This window comes from Ursus maritimus, unplaced genomic scaffold (assembly GCF_017311325.1).
Source record: "Ursus maritimus isolate PB19 unplaced genomic scaffold, ASM1731132v1 scaffold_21, whole genome shotgun sequence".
Lineage (NCBI taxonomy): Eukaryota > Metazoa > Chordata > Mammalia > Carnivora > Ursidae > Ursus > Ursus maritimus.
Window position 1 is genome coordinate 30,685,036 of NW_024424564.1, and position 23,678 is coordinate 30,708,713.

A 23,678-nucleotide genomic window follows, 5' to 3' on the forward strand; every position below is an offset into this window, starting at 1 on the left:
AAATTCCTCGCCCAACAGTTTTTGATTCCAACTCTCTAGGTAATCAGACAGTAATACTTCTTGATGGAACCCTAATAATTATATAAGACACTATCCATCACACATACTAGATTCCTGGAATATGGTATACTTGTGTATATACTCTTTCTCTTCCTCTTTTTCTTTCAACTTTCCTACCTGCTATTCCATCTACCCAAAACTCACTCTCCCTCCTTCAACTTTAAGATTTTTATTTATTTATTTGACAGAGAGAGAGAGAGAACACAAGGAGGGGGAGCAGAAGGAAAAGAGGCTCCCTGTGGAGCACAGAGCCCAATGCAAGCTCGATCCCAGGACCGTGGAATCGTTACCTGAGCCCAAGGCAGACACTTAACCAACGGAGCCACCCAGGCACCCCTTCCTCCTTCAATTTTAAAAACATTCCCTCATCCCTACTTTCCTTCATCCTCGGACTATGGTAAATCCCATGTGTATCTTTTCTCCTAACACACCTCACTTTAATTTGTTTCATGACTGAGTTTTCCATTAGATAGTGATGCACTTCTTGTTCACCTGGCTTAGCGCTAAATACATTATTATGCATCCAGTAAACGTCCATTTATTTGAATTGAAAATGTCTTAAGAATGGATTTTAAAAAAAGGGATAATAAAAAGGCAGAAAAATCACAATTCATAGAAGAATGAAATTTGGCCTTGGGCTCTTACTAGCTTAGTAAAGTCATTTTTGTCCCTGACCTATAGTAAGAAGGGAAGGGAATGGTAATCCCAATTGTCCTTAAGGGTCATAGAAACACAGAGACTTTATGGGAGTAACATTTTCCTTAGTATAAATTATTTTTAAAAATCTTAAAAAGTTGTAAATAAAGGCACCCATAGTCTCAAGACACAAAGATAATATCCGTTATGCGTCTTTCTACAATTTTCCTGTCTATAATGCCTTTAGTCACTAGACTGTAAAGACTTTGAAAATAAAAACAGATTTGCCCAAAACAGACCAAATTACTGATCGAGACATACTGAAAACTAAAGGAGTTTGAAAATCTGAACAGACTAGCCAAAAAGCAAAATGTGTCAACATTAGATTCTGAAAACAATGTCTAAAACCACTTAAGGGCCCTTGGCTGGCTCAGTCAGCAGGGCATGTGACTCTTGATCTCAAGGTCGTGAGTTCGAGGCCCACGCTGGGCAGAGATGACTTATTTATCAATAAATAAAATAAAATAAAACAAAATAAGATAAAATCACTTTAAATTATAGCTGAATCCTAATCATTTAGAAACATCTGAGTTGCAGGCCAAATCAAAATAATAAAAAATTTCGATTTCTAAGTATCCTTAGGGATTTTAGAATAGTTACAACCAGGCTTTTAAAAATATAAAATAGCCTGAATAGTGTGGTATAGCTCTTGAAAGAATGGCTAATAAAGAAGACTTTCCGTTGATTCTCTGAGGGCTCTTTACCAGTTATCCAGTTCTTTCAATCACACAATAATGGTATCTGCCACCAGAGATGCTAGCGCCACAGTTCTCAGATGATGCTGACCCTACATCCTATTTAATCCACAAATTAAAGATTACTATTTAACAGTTCAAAAACAAAAATAATTCACTTAGGAAGCATTTTTAGAAGTTGCTAAAATTTCAGGTGAAGTTAACTGATTCTCTATTCCATCTCCAAATTTATATATCCATACTGATGTCCTTCATACACACTTGCAAAGAAAATTTCAACTGTATAATAAAATACCAGTCCAACACATCTTTCATAAAAAAGGAATATTTCTTGATATAAAATTACTACATATATTATGCCTTTCAGATCTATTTTTAGAAAGTAAAATTATATAATAATTAGGCACTTACATCAAAAATGATGACTACAATTGTAATGCTCAAAGCCCCTAGTGGATGCTATCCTCATTCTCTTATCCTTCTGGTCTTTATTTCTCTAGGGCATACACGTCCATAACTCACAATAACAGATTCAAATGTACGTTCACAATCCATACTGCCTGAAACTGTAGTACAACTTATTTGCTTCTTAAAAACATTTACACACAAGTAAACCATCCTACAAGGTTAAGGGTTTTAAAAGCAAAGTTACCAACTTGCAGCAGAATCCTAGTCATCCAACTTTTTTGGCCTACAGACTCATCAGAGAAGGAAAAGGGTGGGCATTCTCTAATGTGTAAAACTCTATGGCTATAACTGGTCACAGTATGGAAAAAATTTAGAACTTCTGCAAAGCAAATGCATAATATTTCTGATGCCATAATTACTTAGCATGGTAGATATTCAGGAAGTGTTTGATATTTTGACAAAACTCAATTTCTATTGTGAGAGTTCATCAACCTGGACTAAAGAAAGTGCTTGACACAGAGAAGCTTAAAAAATAACACTCAACTGCTATTTTTAATTTACTTTCAATTATGCCCACATTTCATAATCAAAACATTAGGCAGTAAATTAAACAGTATCCTTATAACCTGAAAAATTAATCACTACCAAAAGCAGTCCAGGGATTCTTAACTTGGAATCCATGGAGACTAAGAGGATTCACAAATAAGCTTGTCAAGAACCTGAATCCCCAGAAGTCATATACAAAAAATATGGTTTATTATCCTAGAATGGTCAGAAAATTCTTTTTTTAAAAGATTTATTTATTTGAGAGAGAGAAACCATGAAGGGACGGAGGGGGAGAGGGAAAGACAGAATCTCAAGCAGACTCCCCACTGAGTGTGGAGCTGGAAGCAGGGCTTAATCTCAGAACCCTGTGATCATGACCTGAGCTGTTATCAAGAGTCAGATGCTTAACCGACTGAGCCACCCAGGCGCCCCAGAAATTTCTTAAACTGGGACAACAACCAAAAGAGCCAAGAACCACACTGTTTCTGGTCAAGTTTTTACTATAAGAGTTTATCAGTTTCCTAAGGATGTTTTAATTACATATAACAAGTCCATCCTCATCATGTAAGATTTTCACACCTTTTTTTAAATGGGAAAAAAAAATTATCAGTCAGACTTTCAGGCCTAAAAATAGGACTAGTTATCTGAATCACTTTTCTCACTAAAAACTACCTTATATACTAGAACAGATACCAAATGAATGGCTTTTAAATAGTGACAGGAAAAAAGTGATATCTTTTTTAAAAATCAAAATTATTAAAGTAAAAAGTATATAGAACTCAAGTTCAATGCAGAGACAGACCATACTGAGTTTTTAAGAATCTGAAACTAAACCTCACCAAACAGAAGAATTAATTCTATGAAAGACTGGTGAAAATCTAATCTGAGCAGGTTGGTTTGCCAGGTTTTAATCAAATAAATCAACTCCTTGAGTAAGTTCACTACTGTTCTTAAGGCCATATTTTACTGTCTTCATGATTAACTTTGAGAAGACAAAAGAACATCATTCTGTTAATGTAACATGTAAACTGTAAATCTGAAATAAATTACTGATCAAGGCCACAATTACAGATCTCATTTATCTGCTCCCAAAGTAACTTTAATGTTCTTTATGAGGAACACATTAGGAAGGACCTCTTAGTTATCTTTTAACCTATGCGATTTTAAGCTTTAATTGCTCAGTCACTTTTGGAGACTAAAAGAGCTCTGGCCAAGGAGAAGAGAGAAAAAAGCAAATTCTAAAAATTCTAGCAAAACACAGAACTGCCAAGATTCAGTATAACTCGCACGTGTGCAAAATACCACTAACTGTAAGACTATTCATCACAGCATTGTTTGTATAGCGAATTCTGGAGACAATCTCAAAGTCAGCAATAAGCAATCAGTTATATTAAGGTCTAACCACATGATTCCACAAAGAACCCCTTTAAAAAATGAGTCACCTCAAAGATATATACGTGTTGGGGGGGATTAAGGTATTTGCAACAGGAGGAGGGATATAGGCCTAATATATACATACTAAATCTTTCTGGTCTTTCTGGAAGAATACACAATAAAAATAATGGTTGTCTGGGCAGGCAACTGGAATGCTGAAGGGCAGATCAGAGAGTCTTTAATTTTCTCTATGTACCTGTTAGAACCTTTCAAGTGTGGACCTCCATGTATTTCCTATTAGACAAAATAAAAATTTATTTTTTAATGAATTAGAGATTAACTTTTACCTCAGAGATTAACTTTTAGCTCAGACATTGGTTTAGACAGAATCTATTAAGCAATAACAATGCCAAATTATGATATAGAATAGCTCTCCTAAAACTTTCTTCCAGAAATTGAAGTACATTCATTCATTTAATATTTCAGTGCCTACCATGTCCTCTAGGTATTAGAGCAATGCCCAAGTCATCTAAGAATCCCTGCCTTCATGGAGCTTTAGTAGGAGCAGAGATAAACAGTAAACAATGTAACTTCAAATAGTGTAAGTGCTATACAGAGAGGAGAAAATATGGCAATAAAGAGGAACTATTTCTTTTTGGGAATAAAGAGGAAAACTGTGTTTTGGGATAATTAAGGTAGACCTCTCCAAGGATGACATAAGAGCCAAGAACTAAACGATATGCCAAAACAAGCAACGTAGTAACCAGAAGAAAAGCCCTGTGACTGGAACAAACTTAGCCTCTTATTGTTCAGAGTAGAGCAAAGCAACACTGTGGTTGCAGCAGAGTGACCCAAGGACAGACATGCAGGAGATGACCTCAGAGGTAGGCAGGTGCAAGGAAGGCCTTGTAACCACGGGGGAAAAAGTCAAGATTTTATTCTAAGTGTGATGGAGAACCTTTGTAGAGTTCTGAGAAAGGGAGTGACATGATCTGCATTTTCAAACAGTAACACTAGCTGCTGCTTAGGAGACTAATACAGTAGACTAGACAACAAATGATGGAATTGAACAGTGGTTTCAGAGAGATGGGTAAATGTAGCTGATTAAGGATATATTTTGAAAGCTGGCACCCTAGGGAATTTGCTAGTGGATGGTTTATGGGAATCTGAGTGGGGCAGTAAATGAGTGAATAGTAATTCAAAAAAACCCCATCTTATATTTGCATAGTTATTTAGTCATCAAAGTATATTTACATACATTGTCATTTCATAATAACAAGAGGCAGGGGAAGGTCACGCTGGGTCAAGATCCGAGTTCTGTCCCTTGCCAGTTTTAAGATCCTAGGAAAGTCATTTGAATGGGTTTCTAGACTATAAAAGGTAGTCTACTTCACAAGATCAAGATCTACAAGTATTAAATGATGTAAGACTTTTGTAAATGTAGGAGCACCTGGCTGGCTCAGTCGGTGAAGTATGGGACTCTTGATGATGGGATTGTGGATTCAAGCCCCACAATGAGTGGAGAGATTACTTAAAAATAAAATCTCAAAAAAAAAGAAAAAAAGAGAAAGAATTTTGCAAATGTAGGTAACAACCACATGGAGGTAAACAGCATCCTATTAATAGCTGTCCAATGAAAGATGGTGTGTTCCTAGAGTTCAGGACAGTACAGCTACCTACCTATCCTGCACGACCACCACCACCACCATATTCCACATGGAATCTCGTATTGAGGATGACAAAAAAGAGGCAAACTTTTAAAAAAATTCTGATTAAAAAACATTTTCGGTGCCTGGGTTGCTCAGTCGGTAGAGCATCCAACTCTTGGTTTCAGCTCAGGTCGTAATCTTACGGGTGTTGGGATGAAGCCCAGCCTGGGACTCAGTGCTCGGTGGCGAGACTGCTTGAGTGTCCCTCCCTCTGCCCCTCCCCCCACTCAACCAGCACACATTCTCTCAAATAAATAAATCTTAAAAAAATTTTTCCCTGATCATGGGAAAATATACATAATACATAAACAGCACTAGAAAACACATTATAGTCTTGTAATCTTTCTTGTAATTGGAGAAAACAGTTCTTTTAGGCTAAGCTATAAAAGACATTAAAGTAAAACCGCCTAACTTTTCCAAGATGAAACCCAAATGAAGTCACCTTTTATTAAAGAGGTGCTATCAACAAGATACCGTAAAATTAAGACCATATTCATGAATTATCACTGTCTTGGTTAAAATAGTAAAATTAAAATACCCAGTGTAAATTGTGTGCCAAAAAAATTGGATTATGAGGCCTTCAATTCACTGCCATAAATCATTTCTGTAACTTTATTAAACAAGGTTTCACAGAATTTATTTTTCCATCCAAGGCTTTCGTATTACCGCAGAATATGTCCAGAATCAAGCAAAACTGGAAAAAATGTTAAATCTTTCGTTCATTATGTATTTTGGAGAATTACTAAGAATATTAATTTGTATTATATAGTCCATAAATAACCTCAATACAGGAAACAAAAATTTGAAGATATCTGGTACAGCTAGATCCCCCTTCTCTCATTTTCAACTGGGGCTTCAATAAACATGATTGGGGTCATGTGAGGAAAACCATATTGTAAGGACCATCCAAGGCATACAGCAATTTAACAGCCTTGGACAAAGTCTGAGACAAATCCATAATACAACAAATTTTGCACTATGAAAGTTCACATTAGACTGCAGCACACAATGACAATGTATGCTACTTCTCTAATCTCTTAAGAATTTCTACCTTATAAAAAGTCTTATTTCTCCAAATCAAGCAACTCTAGGTCAGAGACATCCCCCAGCTCAGATATATTTAACAGCAGTTGCACGAAGCACTGCACAATACACCACCCATTAAAAGATCTTGGAATTAGTATGCATCTCCCCCCCAAACTTTAGAACAAGCTAGATTAAATACCCGTTCACCAGGTTGTATCAGCGAAATGATGCTGCAATTTAGTCACTTTAACTCGCATATTAAGCAACACAGAGATTCAACTAAAATTTTCCTTAAAAATGACAAGAAATTTCAAGGTTTTGTTTTTATGTACTTCAAGAAATACCGCACATCTGAGGACCTGATATTATGTAAAGAATACAAAACCAATATGTCCATTTTTCAGAGTTCCATATGTATTTGTCAAAGTATAGTATTTATAATGAGCCGAGGAACAGTTTAAACATTAAAGTGCTTAAAATCGAGAGGCAAAGGATTTCACCAAGTCCCCCCATACCTGCTCTGCCCCTCCCCCCCATGATGTGTTAAACTATTTCCTTTGAGCAGAAACCGCTCTCAAAGAGTTTGCCAAACAGTAAAATCACTTCACAGAAATAACGAGCGGAAACGTATTTAAAAGAGAGGATATCACGAAACCGAGGGCAGCGGGGCGCGCAGTCCCGCGTCCCCGGACCCCGGCAGCCTGCGGCGAACATGTGCCTACGGCGGCAGGACGCGCGGCCCTCCCGGAGCCGCCTCCCGGGGCACAGGGCCCCGCCCGGCCTCACTCTCCTGGTTCATTCATTCTGAACTCGGGGCTTCCGCACACCCGCGCTCCCGCCCGGCCAGAAAAAAGGCTCTAGGGCCGAGGGGCTGTGTCGGGCCACAACTCCCGCCCGGAGTTCGGGCCCCGCTGCGATTCGCGCGCGCCCGCGGCCTCCTCCCGGGTGGTCTGAGAAGCCGCGGAGGCCCGCGCCTGCCCGCGCCCAAGACAAGAACCCCGCAACCTCGCAGCCCCACCCTCCGCCAGTGTGCAGGCCAGGCCTTCCCCGCCCGCGGGGCGGACACCGGGAAGCCCCCGGTCCCCGCCGCCCGGCTGCCCTACCGCGGCCGGAAGTCTCTCCAGAGCCCCCTCCCCAGCGCCTGACTTCCCTCGCCGCCACGGCCAGACCCTCTCCGCGCTGGCCTCGGGCCTCCCAGCGCGGGCCGCGGGTCCGAGGAAGCGAGAAGCTGCGCCGCCCGGTCCGCCGCGCGGCGAAGAGCAGAACGCAGAGCCGGGGGTTGGCCTGGGCGGTTACCTTGATAATCCTGCGGGGCAGCCCGGCCATCTTGTTAGATCCCGAGTTCGGCCTCTGGTCTCGACTCTGGCTCCGCTCGCCTCACGCACGAGTGGAAGTCCAGGGCTCGACTTCCGGGGGACGTTGCCGCGCCCGCCGCCGCCGCCGCCGCCGCCGCCGAGGCCCCTCGGGAAATGTAGTCCCTGCTCGTGCGCGGGCGGGCTTCCCTAGGACCTGGCCCCCTCCCCCGCGTTCCCCGCCCCAGCCCCGGCCTGGGGTTGGCGGAAGTGACGAGCTCCGGCGGGGCAGGGACTTGGGGGAGGAGGCGCGAGGCAGCGCGGAGCTCCGGCGCTCGTGGCCGAGCCCGCCGCGCTATGGTGGGATTACGCGGCTGGTGCCCCGCAGGCCTCTTACTGCGGCCACGCCTGGGGTGGTGGGCGACGTAACAGAGGCCCTGACGCGGGCTCAGCCCATTCATTCATCCGTTCGTTTGTTGGTTCATTCAACGTTTCTGCGCTGCGCGCGGCCGCAGCGGGGAGCGACTCTGGTTAAATTGAGCCACAGGCTCCTTCCTCAAAGGGAGGTGGAAGACCGAAACTCAGAAGCCATACTCCTAAATGCGGTTCTCGGAAGTTATCCAGGGAAACCCTAGTCATAGAGTTTTGATATTTAAATTTTGATTTTTAAATTTCACGTAAATCGGGCTCCTTAAGGCCAGGGAAGGCTGAAAGAAAGGGTCTGGAGAGAGTTGGGGGGGGGGCAGGGAATTAGCTTCTGAACGCAGAGTTGCTAGCTGGAGGAATGACCGAGGACAGGATGAGAAAGCCCAGAGTAATCCCGGAGAGAGGGATTACCCATGGAGCGCAGGGCCCTAAAGGAAGATTAGAGTGGCGGTGCCTGAAAATGGGATTGTTGGAGAAGCATTTTGTGACATTTGATGACTGCTTGCTTGCTCTGGGATAGGCTTTTCGCAGGTATTATTTTACTTCACTGCAATCTTAAGAAGGTGTCTCTACAAATGAGGCTCAGAAATGTCAACTAACTTTTTCCAAGATTATGCAGGAGAAAATGGAGCAGTTTTGACCCCAGCAGGTTTCCCAAAATATGGACCCCTTAACTGCTTAACCAGTGTTTCCTAGTACAGCACAGATAGTAGATATGCCAGGTGCTGCGCCAGGATGTGCCAGGTGCTGCGTTGGGGGGTGAGAATACAAAGACAACCCTGACTGCCTTCCAGTGCAATGGAGAAGAGAGACAAGTAATTAATTACAACCCAGTGTGTTAAGGGTTATAGTAGAGGTTCCTCCAAGGTGCTATTTGAGCCCAGAGGGCCATTAATTGATTGATAAATCAGAGAAGGCTTTCCCAAAGGACAAGAGTTGCCCTCAAGGATGAGTAAAAGTCTAACTGACCTACTAGGGAAGAGCACGTCAGGCATAGGGAATAGACTGTAAAATGGCATTAGACTACAAGGAAAAAAAATATTTTTATATATGTATACATACACACACACACACACACATTGCATTAAAGAAATGGAGACTATGAATGCAAGAAACCTAGTAAAAATAATAAGAGAATATTATGTGCTGGGCACAATGCTAAATGATTACATGGATCATCTCATCTAACTATAAAGCTCATGAGGTAGGTTCTCTTATTACCAGTGTTTTTGAGATAAGAAAACAAGCCTCAGAAGTAATCATGAGAACCTCACATAACCAGAAGTCTGAAATAAGTGGTTCTGTGATTAGAAGAATCGGGGAAAATAAATGACATTGGACAAGGATACTTTCAGGATATTTTAGAGAGGGCTTGGGAGAATTCACCCTGATAGGAAGAAAGGCAGATTGAATATTAGGTTAGAAGTGTGCTGTTCCACTTACCTATTGTTACCTAACAAACCAGCTCATACTTACTGTTTAAAGCGACAAAAATCATTTACTTAGCTCTTCAATCTACAATTTGGGTAGGGCTTGGCAGGGAAGGCACATCTCTGCTCCCTGCTGTGCTGTGTCAGCCTGGGCAGCCTGACTGGGCCCAGATCCACTTCCAAGATGGCTCACATAGCTGGCAAGTTGGTGCTGGCTATTAGTTTCTCTCCTAGTGGGCCTCTCCCTGGGGCAGCTTTGGCTTTCTCACTACCTGGTGGCTGGGTTCCAAGAGTGAGTATTCTAGCTAGCAAAAATAGAAGCTGAATCGTCTTTTTTGACCTAGCCCTGGAAGTCACATAGCATCACTTCCACTATAATCTATTGGTTGACTAATCACAAAAACCCACCCAATTTCAAGGTATGGGGCATGGACTCTACTTCTTGAAAGGGGAGTGGAGAGATTCTAGAAACTAGCATAGTATGTGTGTGTTGGAAGATATGATTGTGGCCAACTTTGGAAAATATAAACTGTCGCAGGTATGACATTTGTCACTGTGCTTACAGCCAACTGGCTTAGTGTTAGCTGCCTGTGACTCTAAGTGCTGGTTAAAATAAGCATGCCTGGCTAGAGCCCTTCCCTCAGAGATTCTAATTCTCTAAGTCAGTGCCGAGGCCTGGGAATCAGCATTTAAATATCATGAGTAATGTTGATGAATCCTAAAATTTGAAAATAAAGATTTTGAATAAACAAAAATATATAAACAGAAAATGTTGCCACATGCCTTCTATTGGCTATTCTCTATTAGGGTAGATAATAAGTATCATGCAAATTAAGAGTGAGGGCACTGGAGCCCTGGTCTAGGTTCGAGAACTTATATTTGCTATCCTTCGTTTTCTTCACCTATGAAATGTGCATACTTCATGTGATTGTTGTGAAGTTTAAATGAACACTACATAGCACTTAGCAAGGACTACTATTTTCACAATCTTGATAGAACCAGGTATGGTTTTCCTTAGGAGACCAGATTTTTAAAACGTGAAATTATAACTTTGGCAGAGACTATTTGACGGCATGAAACACTCCTAAGAGTATTATCAATAAAATCTATTTTTGCATGTCTCTTCTAGTTGTTTTTCCCATTCTTTTCCCGCTTGAGAACAGCTCACACTATACTCATTTGGGAAATAAAATCTGAACTTCTGATTCATAGAAGTCCTGTAGAACAGGATATCATCTTAGAAGAACAGATTGCGACAGGATCAAGATAAGGTCTATTCTCAAGTTAGAAATCTAGTTAAGAATCCTTACTCTCAAATGTGGATAAAACAAGGATATCCACCAAACTAATTTAATCGATTCCTTCAGGGAGGGGTGTTGGGTATTGGAGAACAGAGATAAAAGAAAGACATTTCATTTACACTTTTGTACCTTTTAGATTTTGGACTATGTGAATGTGTTACTTATTTGAAACACTGAATAATCCAATTCACTAATTTCAACAGTCTTAAGAGATATTCAGAGTTCTTTCAATGCTGCTCAAGGATGATGCTATACACTCAAAACTCAGCAAAAAGACGCTGGGCCATGATATTGAATAAATTATAGTGACCAGATAGCCCCACTAAGTTGAGTAATACTAGGCAGAATTCTTAGCTAATTAATCTCCGGCTTTTTGTCAAGCCTCACAGCTGTGTTTTGTTCTTGTTGTTGTTTTGTTTTGTTTTGTTTTCCCAGTCTCTGCTCCTTCCAGGACTCAAACTGCAAGTCCCTTTGCATTATGATAAAGGGAGGGAATAAGCAAGAATGCTGTACTGGAGGAATTAGAGGCATTCTATTCCACGAAAAGCTCTTACTCCCAGAACACTATTTTATTGGATCCTGTTCCTTTCCTACCCCCAACCCCAAATAATCCAGGTTTGCTACTTTGGTCTTATAAGAGTAGATACATAAGTACTATTTACCCTGCAGATAATCTCTTGGGACATTTATACCTGAGCTCCACAGCATTATGGATCTCTTCCATTTTGGTCACCAGTGTACCCCTGAGGCCTAGCTCAGGGCCTTCTACATGATTGTTCTCAAAAAATATTTGTCAAGAGAAAGAACCAATAACTGCAAGGGGAAAATAAACACCTCTTTGAGAATAGGTCACATAGATTCATGATCAATAAGTGAATGCTTACAGAAAGCACGGGATGTTTATGTTCATCCCTCAACTTTTCAAATTCCTAAAGGGCAACAGTTTTTTTCAGAAACTGCCTTGTGCTTTACAGAGACAAAGTAGAGTAGATGAGTTTGGAAAATGGTAGATCAGTCACCTCTAATAGAGGCCCTGTTTCAATTCAGGAGGGGTAGTCATCAGGCGGAAGTATTTGTTTGCAAGTACCCTTGTTGTTTCTTGCGGCATAAGGAAACCGTTTCGTGGGCAATCAAGACAGGAGAATCTGTGAGAAGAGAGTTCATGAACACTGACTCAGGGAGGAAGTGGGTGGGGGAGGAAGAAAAGGCTGCACACTGGTTTAAAAGAAGAAAGAAAAAAAAATGCCTGCTGCCTCATATTCAAGACGTCAATGTGAGTAGCTGAGAACTTACATCGTGTTAACCAACACAATGCCAGCCTAAGAAGAAGCTGAGCAGGATCAGCCCGGGTCAGAAGAACACCATCTCAAGGTAGAAGGCATCAGTAAAGATGAGACCTAGGAGAATCAGAGTAATAAGGTTTGCCTTTGTTTAATGCCTTATGCTTTACAAAGCGTTTTTTTAATGTCCTCTCACCCATAGGGGGCCCTTTAAATGCATGCACCGCTGGAGGCATTCTGTAGAGTCCATCGTTGACTCCACCATGTCTCTATAAAAGTAGATGGAGGGGGTATGCCTTTCTCTGGGCCATTTCCCAGCAGCAACAGGATTCCAGGGGATGGTGACTCAAGACATTTGGCCAGAAGCCTGGTTGGAACAGGAACTCTGAAAGCAAAGTTCTTTTCCTTGCAAATGTGTGCCACCCTTCCAGGTTCCCAAAGAACTATTTGTGCACCATGACCTTGGGCTTCAGTCGCTGCGTAACTGGGCCTGTGATTGCATACTCAACCTACCAGTTAAACTGTTCCTGCATTTCCCCACCTGGTATGCCTTCACCTTTCTTCTTCTCCAGCCAGCACCTGTCCCTCTGTCTTACTGGCTTCTTATATCCTTCTCAGTTGTGTCGCTTGCTGTCTGCAGAAACTGCCCACCTGGTCCCAGCATGATTAGATATGTTTTGAAAACTGTTTTGCTTTTGATAACAATGACTTGGGATCCAATAAACTCTGGAGCAGAGGTTTCCAAACTTTGAAGTGTTAAACACCTCGGAGGCTGGTTAAATATACAGGTCCAGGGGCCCCACCCAAGGTCTTCTGAGTGCAAGTCACAGGCCCCATGCATCTGTGTTTTTAACACACTCCCCACTACCGAAGGGCCCAAAGCTTGGGAGTCACTGTCCCTTATTACCTGATCTGCTTGAGAAAACAAAACTGTTGCAACAGCAGCCTTGACTTATACTCTTCTTGTTCCTGTTTTGCTAGATCCTTTTTGACCCCAAGCCCATATCTTTCCTCCTGCTTGTTCTAATTTTCTTGGTCCAGGTATTAGATATTTCAGGTTGTTTGGGTTTAAATTGGCCCAAGTGTTCAGTATTCCAGATTGTTGGGTTTTGAGGAGGTCAAGAAATAAAACCCACTTTCCCCTCCTGAAACTACAACCGAATTGAAAGAGATGGAGATCAGAATTGCTTTCATTGCTAATTTTTCATTACTAATAAAACTGTTTGGAGAACACAGCTCTAAGTCTGCAGTAATTTGGGTTGACTCACATTCTCCCAACCTGCTCCCCAGTCACAGACACAGCTGCCCAGTCACTTAGCACAGCCAGACAAGTGCGGGCCCCACAACCCCAGCCAGAGCAGAGCTGGGAATGCTGGAGAGCAGAAGACAGGCCACTGAAGAAGAAAGAGAAGGAGGAAGAGGAAGTGGAGGAGGAGGAAGAGGAGGAGAAGAAGAAAGAGGAGAAAAGACATAAAGAAAGAAAGAGAGAAAGAGAAAGGAAAAGAGAGGGGAAAGGGAGGGAGGGAAAGAAAAGAGAGAAGGAGACAAGGCTGAGCAGACCCAACTCATTATTTTAAATTCACCAATCAGGGAACTTATTCCTCTTAGCTTCAATTTACAAAACCTCTTGACATCTTCTTAACCTACTGCTTACTTTCCGTCTCCACTCCCCAGAGGCAACCTCAGCTTCACAGTCCAGACTTCATCGAAGCTTTGACTATCCCGTGATCCATCATACCTACACTCTAACACCCTAATTTTCACATCTGGGTGCCTTTTTGCTCACGGTTCCCCACCCCATCTGCCCACTGGTCTCACCCTCCTCTCCAAAACATCTTGCACAGTATGTTCTAACAAATCCTCCCTGTGATCATCTGTTTACAAATCTCCCTCCCCACGCTATGCACCCTTGTAAGGCAGCGAGCACCATATTCTTTCTGTGTGTGCAGCAGTGACCTAATGCCCGACACATATTTCTCCTTCCTGCCTTTTTGCCTTCCTTCATTCTCTGTCTATTATGTACTAGACCCTCCCTAGCAACTGGTATGGGTTTTTTTTACATTTAAATTCAATTAGCCAATGTACAGTACATCATTAATTTTTGATATAATGTTCAATGATTCATTAGTTGCATATAATACCCAGTGCTCATCACATCACGTGTCTTCCTTAATGCCAACCAGTATTTAAAAATGAACCAGGTAGGGGCACCTGGGTGGCTCAGTCGTTGAGTGTCTGCCTTCGGCTCAGGGCGTGATCCCAGAGTTCTGGGATCGAGCCCCACATCAGGCTCTTCCGCTGGGAGCCTGCTTCTTCCTCTCCCATTCCCCCTGCTTGTGTTCCCTCTCTCGCTGGCTGTCTCTCTGTCAAATGAATAAATAAAATCTTTAAAAAAAAAATGAACCGGGTAGGATCTCTAATCTTGAACTTACTTTCTAATATGGGAAACAAATATTAACACAAATTAATATATTTTATGTGATAAGTTCTGTAATTAAGATACAGAAGATACAGTGAAGAATACATAAGACACAGGGAAGGCTTCATTCACTCAATTATTTAATAAACGTTTAGTGAGTTCCTATTAAGTACCAGGCACGATACTAGTTTCTACAGGTAAATGATGCACCAGATCAGACATGGAATCACCCTCATGGAGAATGGATGCAAACATATATGAATGAAATTAATACAAGATAAGTGTGAAATGTTTTTTAATCAGAGTTCCTGGTTGCAGGCAAAGAAACTGACTCAGAGTAACAGAAAAGGAACTCATTGGGAGAATGTTGGGTGGTTCATGTGATCACAGGGAAAGCTTCAGACCAGGCTCAGAAACACAGAGGGTGCTGGCATTTTGGAACTGGGCAAAGAAGGGAGCCAGAGGACTCACCTGGCCAGTTTTCTGTTGTACACTTCTCCCCTGTCCTTCTCCAGGTATGGTGTTCCTGAGTCCAGAGCCTCTTGGATTCTGACTGCCATTTCTGACTAGGGTGGGGTGATGGGCATGGGTGTCTGGAGTCTAAATTTTCAACCATTCCATCAGTTTTCAGTTCCTTCCTTACTCCCTCTTCCTAAATACTTGGTGCCACCAATTATTGGTACAACCTGCAGTCTTGGTGCCACCAATTATTGGTACAACCTGCAGTCTTAACGTTGCTAACTCAGGTGCCATTCCTGCAATGGCTGGCTTCCGTCCCTATTCTCGTCAGTCTTTGGGGGTGATTTTTGAGAAAGAGGGCAAAAACATCTTCATGATGAAATGAGTATTTTTGTGTCTTTGAGGCAACTTTCCTACAAAAAGAGATTACTCGCAGATTAGTTTTTAATATTCAATTTATTGAAGTAACAATAAAGTCTAGTTTTTCTTTAAGCCTCAAGTTCAACTACAAATCTTATTATTCTATTTGTAAGACTAGCAAAAAAGTTTTTAAAAATTAGGATCACAGAGGTTCCTGGGTGACTCATTCAGTTAAGCATCTGACTCTTGATCTCAGCTCAGGTCTTGATCTCAGGGTTATGAATTCAAGCTCCATGTTGGGCTCCATGCTGAGTTTGGAGCCTATTAAAAAAAATTTAGGATAACAAAGCTCATCTGACAGGCCACAAACCAAATCTGATAGTACAAATTATCTTATATCTCCTAAATTCTTCAATATAAACATGGCATACACATGTTTGTAAATGTGTTGTATTTTCAAATCTAACTGGAAACTAGGACGAATAGGTGGGTTTGATTTATTCCGTCATTTCTACACTTAATTCTAAATCTTTGAGAAACTAAAGTCACATCCAGGGGAAAAATTAAGGAACCCCCCAAGTAATCTGAGATTACCGACACAAGCAATTTGGGGGTGCCTTCTAGATTGGTTGTGAGGGTGAAGTCTGGAAGGACAGACTTCCAGGATCTCTTCTGAATGACCTGGAGGGAGAAACAGAACCCTCTTTTACGGTTGTGGTACCAATAGGAATTCCAAGACCACGCCCGCCAAATGAGGTCGTCTCACTGCCCCTGTTACTTGAATTCAGGTTACACATTTACTTAATTCTTAGTGTGATTGGAGCCCCTAATCTCTTACCTAGGTTGTTTTGCTATTTGATTTACCAACATATTCAATAAAGCTACTTATTGCTTGAAACTATTCAGAATTCTTTTCACATGCTATCAATATGGGAGAGTCACATTGCTTATATTTTACTGACATCCAATTGTACTCTGCACCAGTCTCTGGCTTTCCATTTACAACACAGAGGCATGCTAATAACACTTCCTGATATGGTGCCAGTTATCTCTCCTTTGCTCCTCCCCAGATGCACTCTTACTTAGTCCACCCTGCTCTCTGCCCAGGAAGTTGATCTGAATGTACTACCTTGTGTGGAGGGGGTTCCTTACCCTCTGGTTTGGGGAAGGATGGGGGGAGGTCAGAGTAATTATTAACCTGGGTTAGTCCTGGCAAGGTCACCTTAGGCTGGCTCTGCCCTTCTACAAAACGTTACTGCTCCTCTCAAGGTAGCCAACTATAGGATTCTCTCCTTCTGGGGTCCAGTAACTGCTCCCCCTCTTTGTCCCTTCTGGTCTGGAAGAAACAGCCAGTGCTACTAAGCCTGGGTTATACTACTGCTACTTCTTGTAATTCCACTCCCGCTTCTGTAAAGAATCCCTCTGTAAATAAACTCTTCTGGAATTATACCAGTTTGAGTTTGTCATCTGTTTTCTGCTGTGACTTTAAGTGATATACCAACTTAGAGCTAGAAATTATTATTGTCCATTTTAGACTAACTGTATTTTTCAGTGTTAAGCCCATTCGTTAGACTATTTCTGACGGTCAAAAGGGAAGGATTGTATTTTAATGCCTAAGAAATAAGTAATCTCCTTGGGCAAGATATTCATAAAAATTTATTATACAAATATTTACTAAGCACCTACAAGGTATAATTACTGCTAACATTGATTGAGTGCTTATTACATTTGCTAAGCATTTTACTTACCTTCTTCTATTTAATCCACTCAACAATTCTATAAGGTAGGGAAGATCATTCTTGTAACCCTTTTATAAAAAATAAACTAAGACTCAAAAATATTAAGAAAATAAATTTTCCCAAATAACAGAGTTAGGAAATAAGGGAATCAAGATTCAAATTTAGGCAGAGAGGGGCACCTGGGTGGCTCAGTCGGTTAAGTGTCTGCCTTCAACTCAGATCATGATCCTAGGGTCTTGGTATCAAGTCCTGCAGCAGCTCCTTGCTCAGCGGGGAGCTTGCTTCTCCCTCTGCCTGACGCTCCTCCTGCTTGAGCTCTCTCGCTCTCCCTCTCTGACAAATAAATAAATAAAATCTAAAAAAAACCCAAAAAACTGACACTATTTAGGCCTTCACTGGAAAGATGTTCATGATACATTGTTAAGTTACTTATATATTATGCATGTACATATAGTTTTAAAAAAGAAAATCTATATATGCAAGTATATGTGTATTTATTTGTATATGTAAATTTATAGGAATAAAAGAAAACCTAAATAGGTGTTTGCGTGAAAGAGAGGGAGATTGAAAGAGAACCAGGCCATCTGGTTAGTTAGTATCTCAGTTCTACCATTTACTGGCATAGGATTTTAAGACAATACACATAATGAGTCCAATAAATGTCAGCTATTATAATATGGACATAAGAAGAGATGAAAAGTGACAGATTATACACCAAAGTGTTAGCAGTGATTATTTGCTGGGTTTTGTTTTTTTTAAATCTGTATTAGTATTTTTTTAAATATACGTTTTCTATTTGGAAATGAGCGTTGCACAGGTTAAGCTCAGGGGTACTGTAATCAGTAGTTCCCAGGCTCAAGTCACAGTTCTACCATTTGTACCTTGCATGACTTTGAACAGGTTATTTCACTTCTCTGTGCTTCTGGAATTTCATTTGCATAACGATAGTCACAATAATTATACCCACCTCCTAGGATTCTCAGAAGGAATAGGAAAAAAAACCCTGTAAAGTGTTTGAAGAATAATGTCTGACACATAGTAAGTACTCAAAACCGTAGCCAATTTTATGTAATAAAAAATTAATAGAAGTTTTTAGAAAGATTATCCCTAATGGTTTGGCAGTTAGATTGCTCTGGAATCTTTGATCTCTCATTTATATAAAAAGTGACTTTACTCTGTGAAGTTAGGGAAGAAAAAAGGCAATCCCCTTTTCAGCTGAAGCCAACTCCAAAGTTTTACAATTTTGTCCATTTCGTCATTTTACTAGCATGAATTTAACTGCTTTTACGTAAGCCAATGTAAGTTATTGCTGGTGTTCCCAGTTTGTATTTTGGGGAATTATAGTTTTAAATTGTGGGCATCGAACTACTTCACAACATGCCTCTCTTAGCTACTCTCACACCATGGTCTCTCTGTTTTCATACTGCCTCTCTCCTTGTCACCTTTGAGAGGTCCTTGCTGGGTGTCCTCTTCCACATGACCTCTAAATGTTGGAATTCCCTGGGCCCACAACCTGGGGCCTTTTTCATTTTCTTTTTTTCTACACTCTCTCCCTATATGCGCTCAACATTCCCCTGGCTTCAAATCTGCATCTAGCCCAAACTTTATTCTTCAGACACATCTGTCTAACCACCTGCCTCATTTTATTTCTATTACATCTCTATTTATATCTCAGAGATATCTCAAACTCAACAACACCCAAATGGAATGACTCAATATCACCATCATCAAACCCCTTAACTTGCTCCGCTTTCAGTCCCCCTGTCTCCTGAACCACACCACCTTCAACTAGTCATCAAAACACCTCCTGAGGTGTCTTTCCTCTCCCTTAACTCCCACATCCAATCAATCCATCAGCAGGTTCAGTCATCATTTCTACTTCCAATATCTATATGGACACTGCCCTTCTCTTCATCTCAGGGGTGCCATCCTCACAAGTAGAGCCAGAGTAGTATTTTAAAAACATAAATCATGGGGCATCTGGGTGGCCCAGTTGATTAAGCGTTGCCTTCGGCTCAGGACATGATCTCTGGTTCCTAGGATGGAGCCCCGCTTTGGGCTCCCTACTCACTGGGGAGTCTGCTTCTCCCTCTCCTTCTGCCCCTCCCCCTGGCTCATGCTCTCTCTCTCTAAAATAAATAAAATCTTTTAAAAAATTAAAAAATAAAAATAAATAAAAACATAAATCATATCATGCCCCTTTTTTGGTGTTAGAATCCTTCTGCAATTCCCTACTGTATTTAGCATAACATCTATGCATATGGCCTTGCTCCTGATTCCATGTGATCACTACCAAGACCTACAAAGCCCAACATGACCTGGCTCTTATTCACCTCATCTCCTGCCACTCTCCTCCACACCATACTCTAGCAGAGGGTATGAGATTTCTTTTTTTTTTTTCCAAGATTTTATTTATTTATTTTACAGAGTGAGAGACAGCCAGCGAGAGAGGGAACACAAGCAGGGGGAGTGGGAGAGGAAGAAGCAGGCTCCCAGTGGAGAAGCCTGATGCGGGGCTCAATCCCAGAATGCTGGGATCGTGCCCTGAGCAGAAGGCAGACGCTTAACCGCTGTGCCACCCAGGTGCCCCGGGTAAGAGATTTTTATCCCCTTTAGACTTTTAAGCTCTTCCCTTAGCCTAGAGCTTTCTCTACTCTCTTTCACATGCACATGGTTGGTTTCTTTTCTGGTCTCAGCTTTGTCAATTTTTCCTGGCCCCATGAAGTGAGTCTCCCTGTTGGTCAGTGGTCTCCACACAGCTCAGAGCCGTCAAGGTGTGTCCTCTGGAGTCATCGTTGATCCATTCCTCTTCTGCATTGCATAGCGAATGTTTAACAAGTCCAGTTGATTGTTCATTCAAGTCTGTTTCTCCTCTCTTTCTCTTCCTACAACATAGTTCAGAAAGACGTTACAAAACAGCTTTGAAGGATGGACAAGATTAGAAAGGACAGACATGGGCTCTCAGTGTGGGCGTCTACAGAAGCAAAGATTAGTAGCAGAATAAGCTTGGTATTCTGTAAAAATAAGGAGAGACACCAAAGCAGGCCACATTTATTTTTCTTTACTGTGAACTTATACTATGTTCACTTATTTTCAATATTAACCACCAGGACTATGGCCTTAAGCTTTTGTTTTTGTTTCTTAAGTAGGGTCTACGCCCAGTGTGGAGCTCAAAACAGGACTTGAACTCACAACCCCAAGTTCAAGACCTGAGCTAAGATCAAGATTCAGGCACTTAACCAGCTGAGGCACCCAGGCACTCATATGGCCCTCGACTTTTGAGGAGTTTATTGTCCGCCTTGAATACATGGTAAAAGTTATGAATTCTTTTTAGAAAAATGTAGGTATATACAAAATTTTGCAGATCATTTGCGAAAAGAATCCCCAGGCTAAACTGCTGCGTCAGCAGTCAATCATCTACTGTTTTGTATATCTGCAGTGTTATTGTTTCATTAATTTAACAAATATTGGAGGCCTACAATGGGGCCAAACATAGTCCTAGATGTCAGGTTTATATACAGTATAGAACATGATAGATACTTGTTCCTGCCTTCATGGAGCTTGCATTCCAGCATAAGAGGCAGAGGTTAAACAAGGAAACGAATGATAATAGAATGTTTTGTAATGGTAAATGTCATGAAGAAAAATAAAGGAGAGCAATGGGATAAGGGCAGATGAAGCTCTTTTATTGATATGGTCCTCTCCAAGATGATATTTGAGCAAGACCTGTATTAATAAGGCAGTGGTCATGAGAAGAGGTGAGAGAAAAGCATTGTTGACAATGAGAACAGGAAGTGCAAAGGCCCGGGGGTCTTCTCTCCTCACTAAAATATGAGGCGAGGTCCAGGATTCCGTGCATTTTCTTCCTCCCTTGATGAATAGGAAGCGCAATTCTCAGAACACAGTTTCGAGCTTTTGGGTGTAAGGGCTTCCCCACTTCCGTATGTCAAACGTCAAGTCCAATCCCACCGGCCTTCAGTGCTTCTCTGAAGTTACCTCTTCCCCCAGGAAACCTTAGCTTACCCACCAAGAATCGATCTCGAGGTCCTCTAATTATTTGTATAAAGTTTTTAAAAAAGTGCTTGTTACTTCCCAAGGATGTGTGCGTGGCGCAGTGATTTTGGAGGTTTTTTTGAGGGGAAGGGGTCATGCAACTAAACATGGGAGCAAGTTCAGTGGATCCCGCCCTCACGAGCCCACCCGGAGCTCTTCCCAACGGAGACTACATTTCCCAGAGTGCCCCGCGGGCCAGGGAGGTGCGTGAAACGGTGTCTTCTAGGACCCGGATTGAGGTAAGATGGCGGGCTCGTGGTAAGCGGCTGTCAGGTAACTGCTGCCCTCTCTTCCTCTGGTCAAGGAGTTTCTAGAAGCTAGGCAGGTCCAGAAGCCTTATGGGGAAATGTCGATGTCTCCTACCTGTCGTTTGCGGCTGGGTAAAGCCCCTGGCATCACCATTCTCGATCCGGCCTGCAGAAGGGCTGGCGTATGGCGGTGCCCTTCCTGTGGGGCTTCCCTCGTGCCTAGGCGGATCGTTCGGGGACCCCTCCAGGCCAGGTCTTTTGGTTCTTTCCCTGGGTGCTAGTCCCAATGCTCCTGGTAGCATGTTCCCCAAACCGCGGATCCTTCGAGGCTCTCCGCAGCTTTTGCTTCGGGATTGAATTCCGGGCCAAGGAATTTTCTGTCTGAATCTCTCTCCCTGGAGTGAGTAATCTGACTTTCCAGCCGCCCCGATTGAGGGGAGCTAATGTCCCCCCAGATATTTTGTTCCTTGATTCGTGCTCAGAAGACATGGGTTTGCGTTTCACCCTGCCATCTATAAAGCAGCGGTATAGTGGGCAGGTAAATTGTTTGACCTCTCTGAGCCTCAGGTTCTCAATATATAAAATGCCTACTTAATGGACTTGTGAAAGAGCATATAATGTATAGGGAAACAGGGTTATAAACTGTAAAAAGCACACTGTATGAACTCAGGGAAAGCAGTGCAAATGTACTGACAGTGCATTTGAACCGCCCTGCATAATTTAGCAAATAAGACTGTGAGGCCTATGTCCTGATTCCGTTTTATCACAATTCGGGGGAGGGAACGAATAGTCATGGAGGCCAATTAAAAATAAGGGCTGTAGCAATGGTTATAAGTCATTTACTGACAAAAGCCATGGAGGTTGTGGTTGTTTTCCCCATTTACCCTGGAAGAAACAAAGGGTCGTTTAGTTTAGACTTGCCCAAAGTTTCCCAGTTTATAAGTGACTGACTCTAAAGTTCATGGAAGCAAATCATTTAAATTTTGTACTTTAGTTTTTTCATGAATGAAATAAAGATACCTGTCATGATCAGTGAGTAAATGAAATGGTGAAAGCACTTTTCCAAAGTGAAAGCATCTTGGAAAGTTAAAAACCTTGTACATATATAAGAGAGTGAAATTTTACTTGGGACTTTAGAGTATTTATATGTGTTCCTCTAAATCAGTATTTAATAGGTAAAGGATAAGCCTTGTTTAATATTTAATTTAATTAGAAACAATCCTACTTCAAGTGATGTAATAAGATCTTGTGTATGGCACCTGAAAGGCTGTACACAGACACATTAGCATTATGAAGAAGGATGCGTTGTGTAGCATGTATGAGTGACTGTTTCTAAGGGGAATTACCCATTTGCTGAGTGCTTACTAAATGGAAAGAACTACACTAGGTGCTGAGAAGTTTGCATTTAAGAAAAATAGTAATGGACCTAGTTCCAGGGCTTTAGGGCTTATATTTTGGTGGTGTTCTTTGTCATATATCACATGGAAGTGGAAAGTTGTTTAGAAGTTTTTCTTGTGACTGTAGTTCTAGCTAGGGATTCCTCTTGTTCGTGTATCGTTCAGGATATTGTATCACTGGGGCGCCTGGGTGGCACAGCAGTTGGGCGTCTGCCTTCGGCTCAAGGCGTGATCCCGGCGTTCTGGGATCGAGCCCCACATCAGGCTCCTCCACTGGGAGCCTGCTTCTTCCTCTCCCACTCCCCCTGCTTGTGTTCCCTCTCTCACTGGCTGTCTCTATCTCTGTCAAATGAATAAATAAAATCTTTAAAAAAAAAAAAAAAAAAGATATTGTATCACTAATTTTTCATAGGTAGCACTAATTTTTCTTTATCTTTTTATGCAGGGATGAAAATAGGTATACCTGGAAGAAGATTTTAACATCAGTTTCTCTTCAGATCATCTTCTTCACACCACCTGATAAGCATCTTGATTCACCATGGCGTTAGCAGCAGTAAAATGGGCGATATCCATCAGAACTATTTGGAAACATTTATTTCCAATTCAAAGTGAGATTTTTTTTCATGTTTTAAAAGAGGTTTAAAATTTTTCAAATATTGTAGAAATCCATGTTCACTGTAGAAAATTTAAATTATTTGGTTAATAGGCAAAAAAAGAAGTGTTTAATTATTGTATATGCCTCTTTTTTTTTTTTTTTTTT

General features: G+C 41.6%; 2 protein-coding genes across 5 annotated transcripts in view; one reads left to right on the forward strand and one right to left on the reverse strand.

Moving 5' to 3' along the window:
• Positions 1-7,978, reverse strand: part of UBE2N (ubiquitin conjugating enzyme E2 N) — a 33,712-nt gene extending 25,734 nt beyond the window's left edge. The window contains exon 1 of the mRNA XM_040637316.1: positions 7,811-7,978. Coding sequence (XP_040493250.1) covers positions 7,811-7,840 — 30 coding nt within the window. The 5' untranslated portion in view covers positions 7,841-7,978. The remainder of the gene's footprint in view (positions 1-7,810) is intronic.
• A 4,275-nt stretch (positions 7,979-12,253) lies between these two features.
• The window catches only part of MRPL42 (mitochondrial ribosomal protein L42), a 70,716-nt gene continuing 59,291 nt past the window's right edge, over positions 12,254-23,678 (forward strand). The window contains exons 1-2 of one of the 4 annotated variants that reach the window (XM_008687688.2): positions 12,254-12,382; positions 23,364-23,526. In XM_008687688.2, coding sequence (XP_008685910.1) covers positions 23,457-23,526 — 70 coding nt within the window. In that variant the 5' untranslated portion in view covers positions 12,254-12,382; positions 23,364-23,456. Of the gene's footprint in view, positions 12,383-21,490; positions 21,547-23,363; positions 23,527-23,678 lie in introns of those variants that run through there. The other 3 variants (XR_005836712.1, XM_040637317.1, XM_008687687.2) reach the window with 3 other exon arrangements.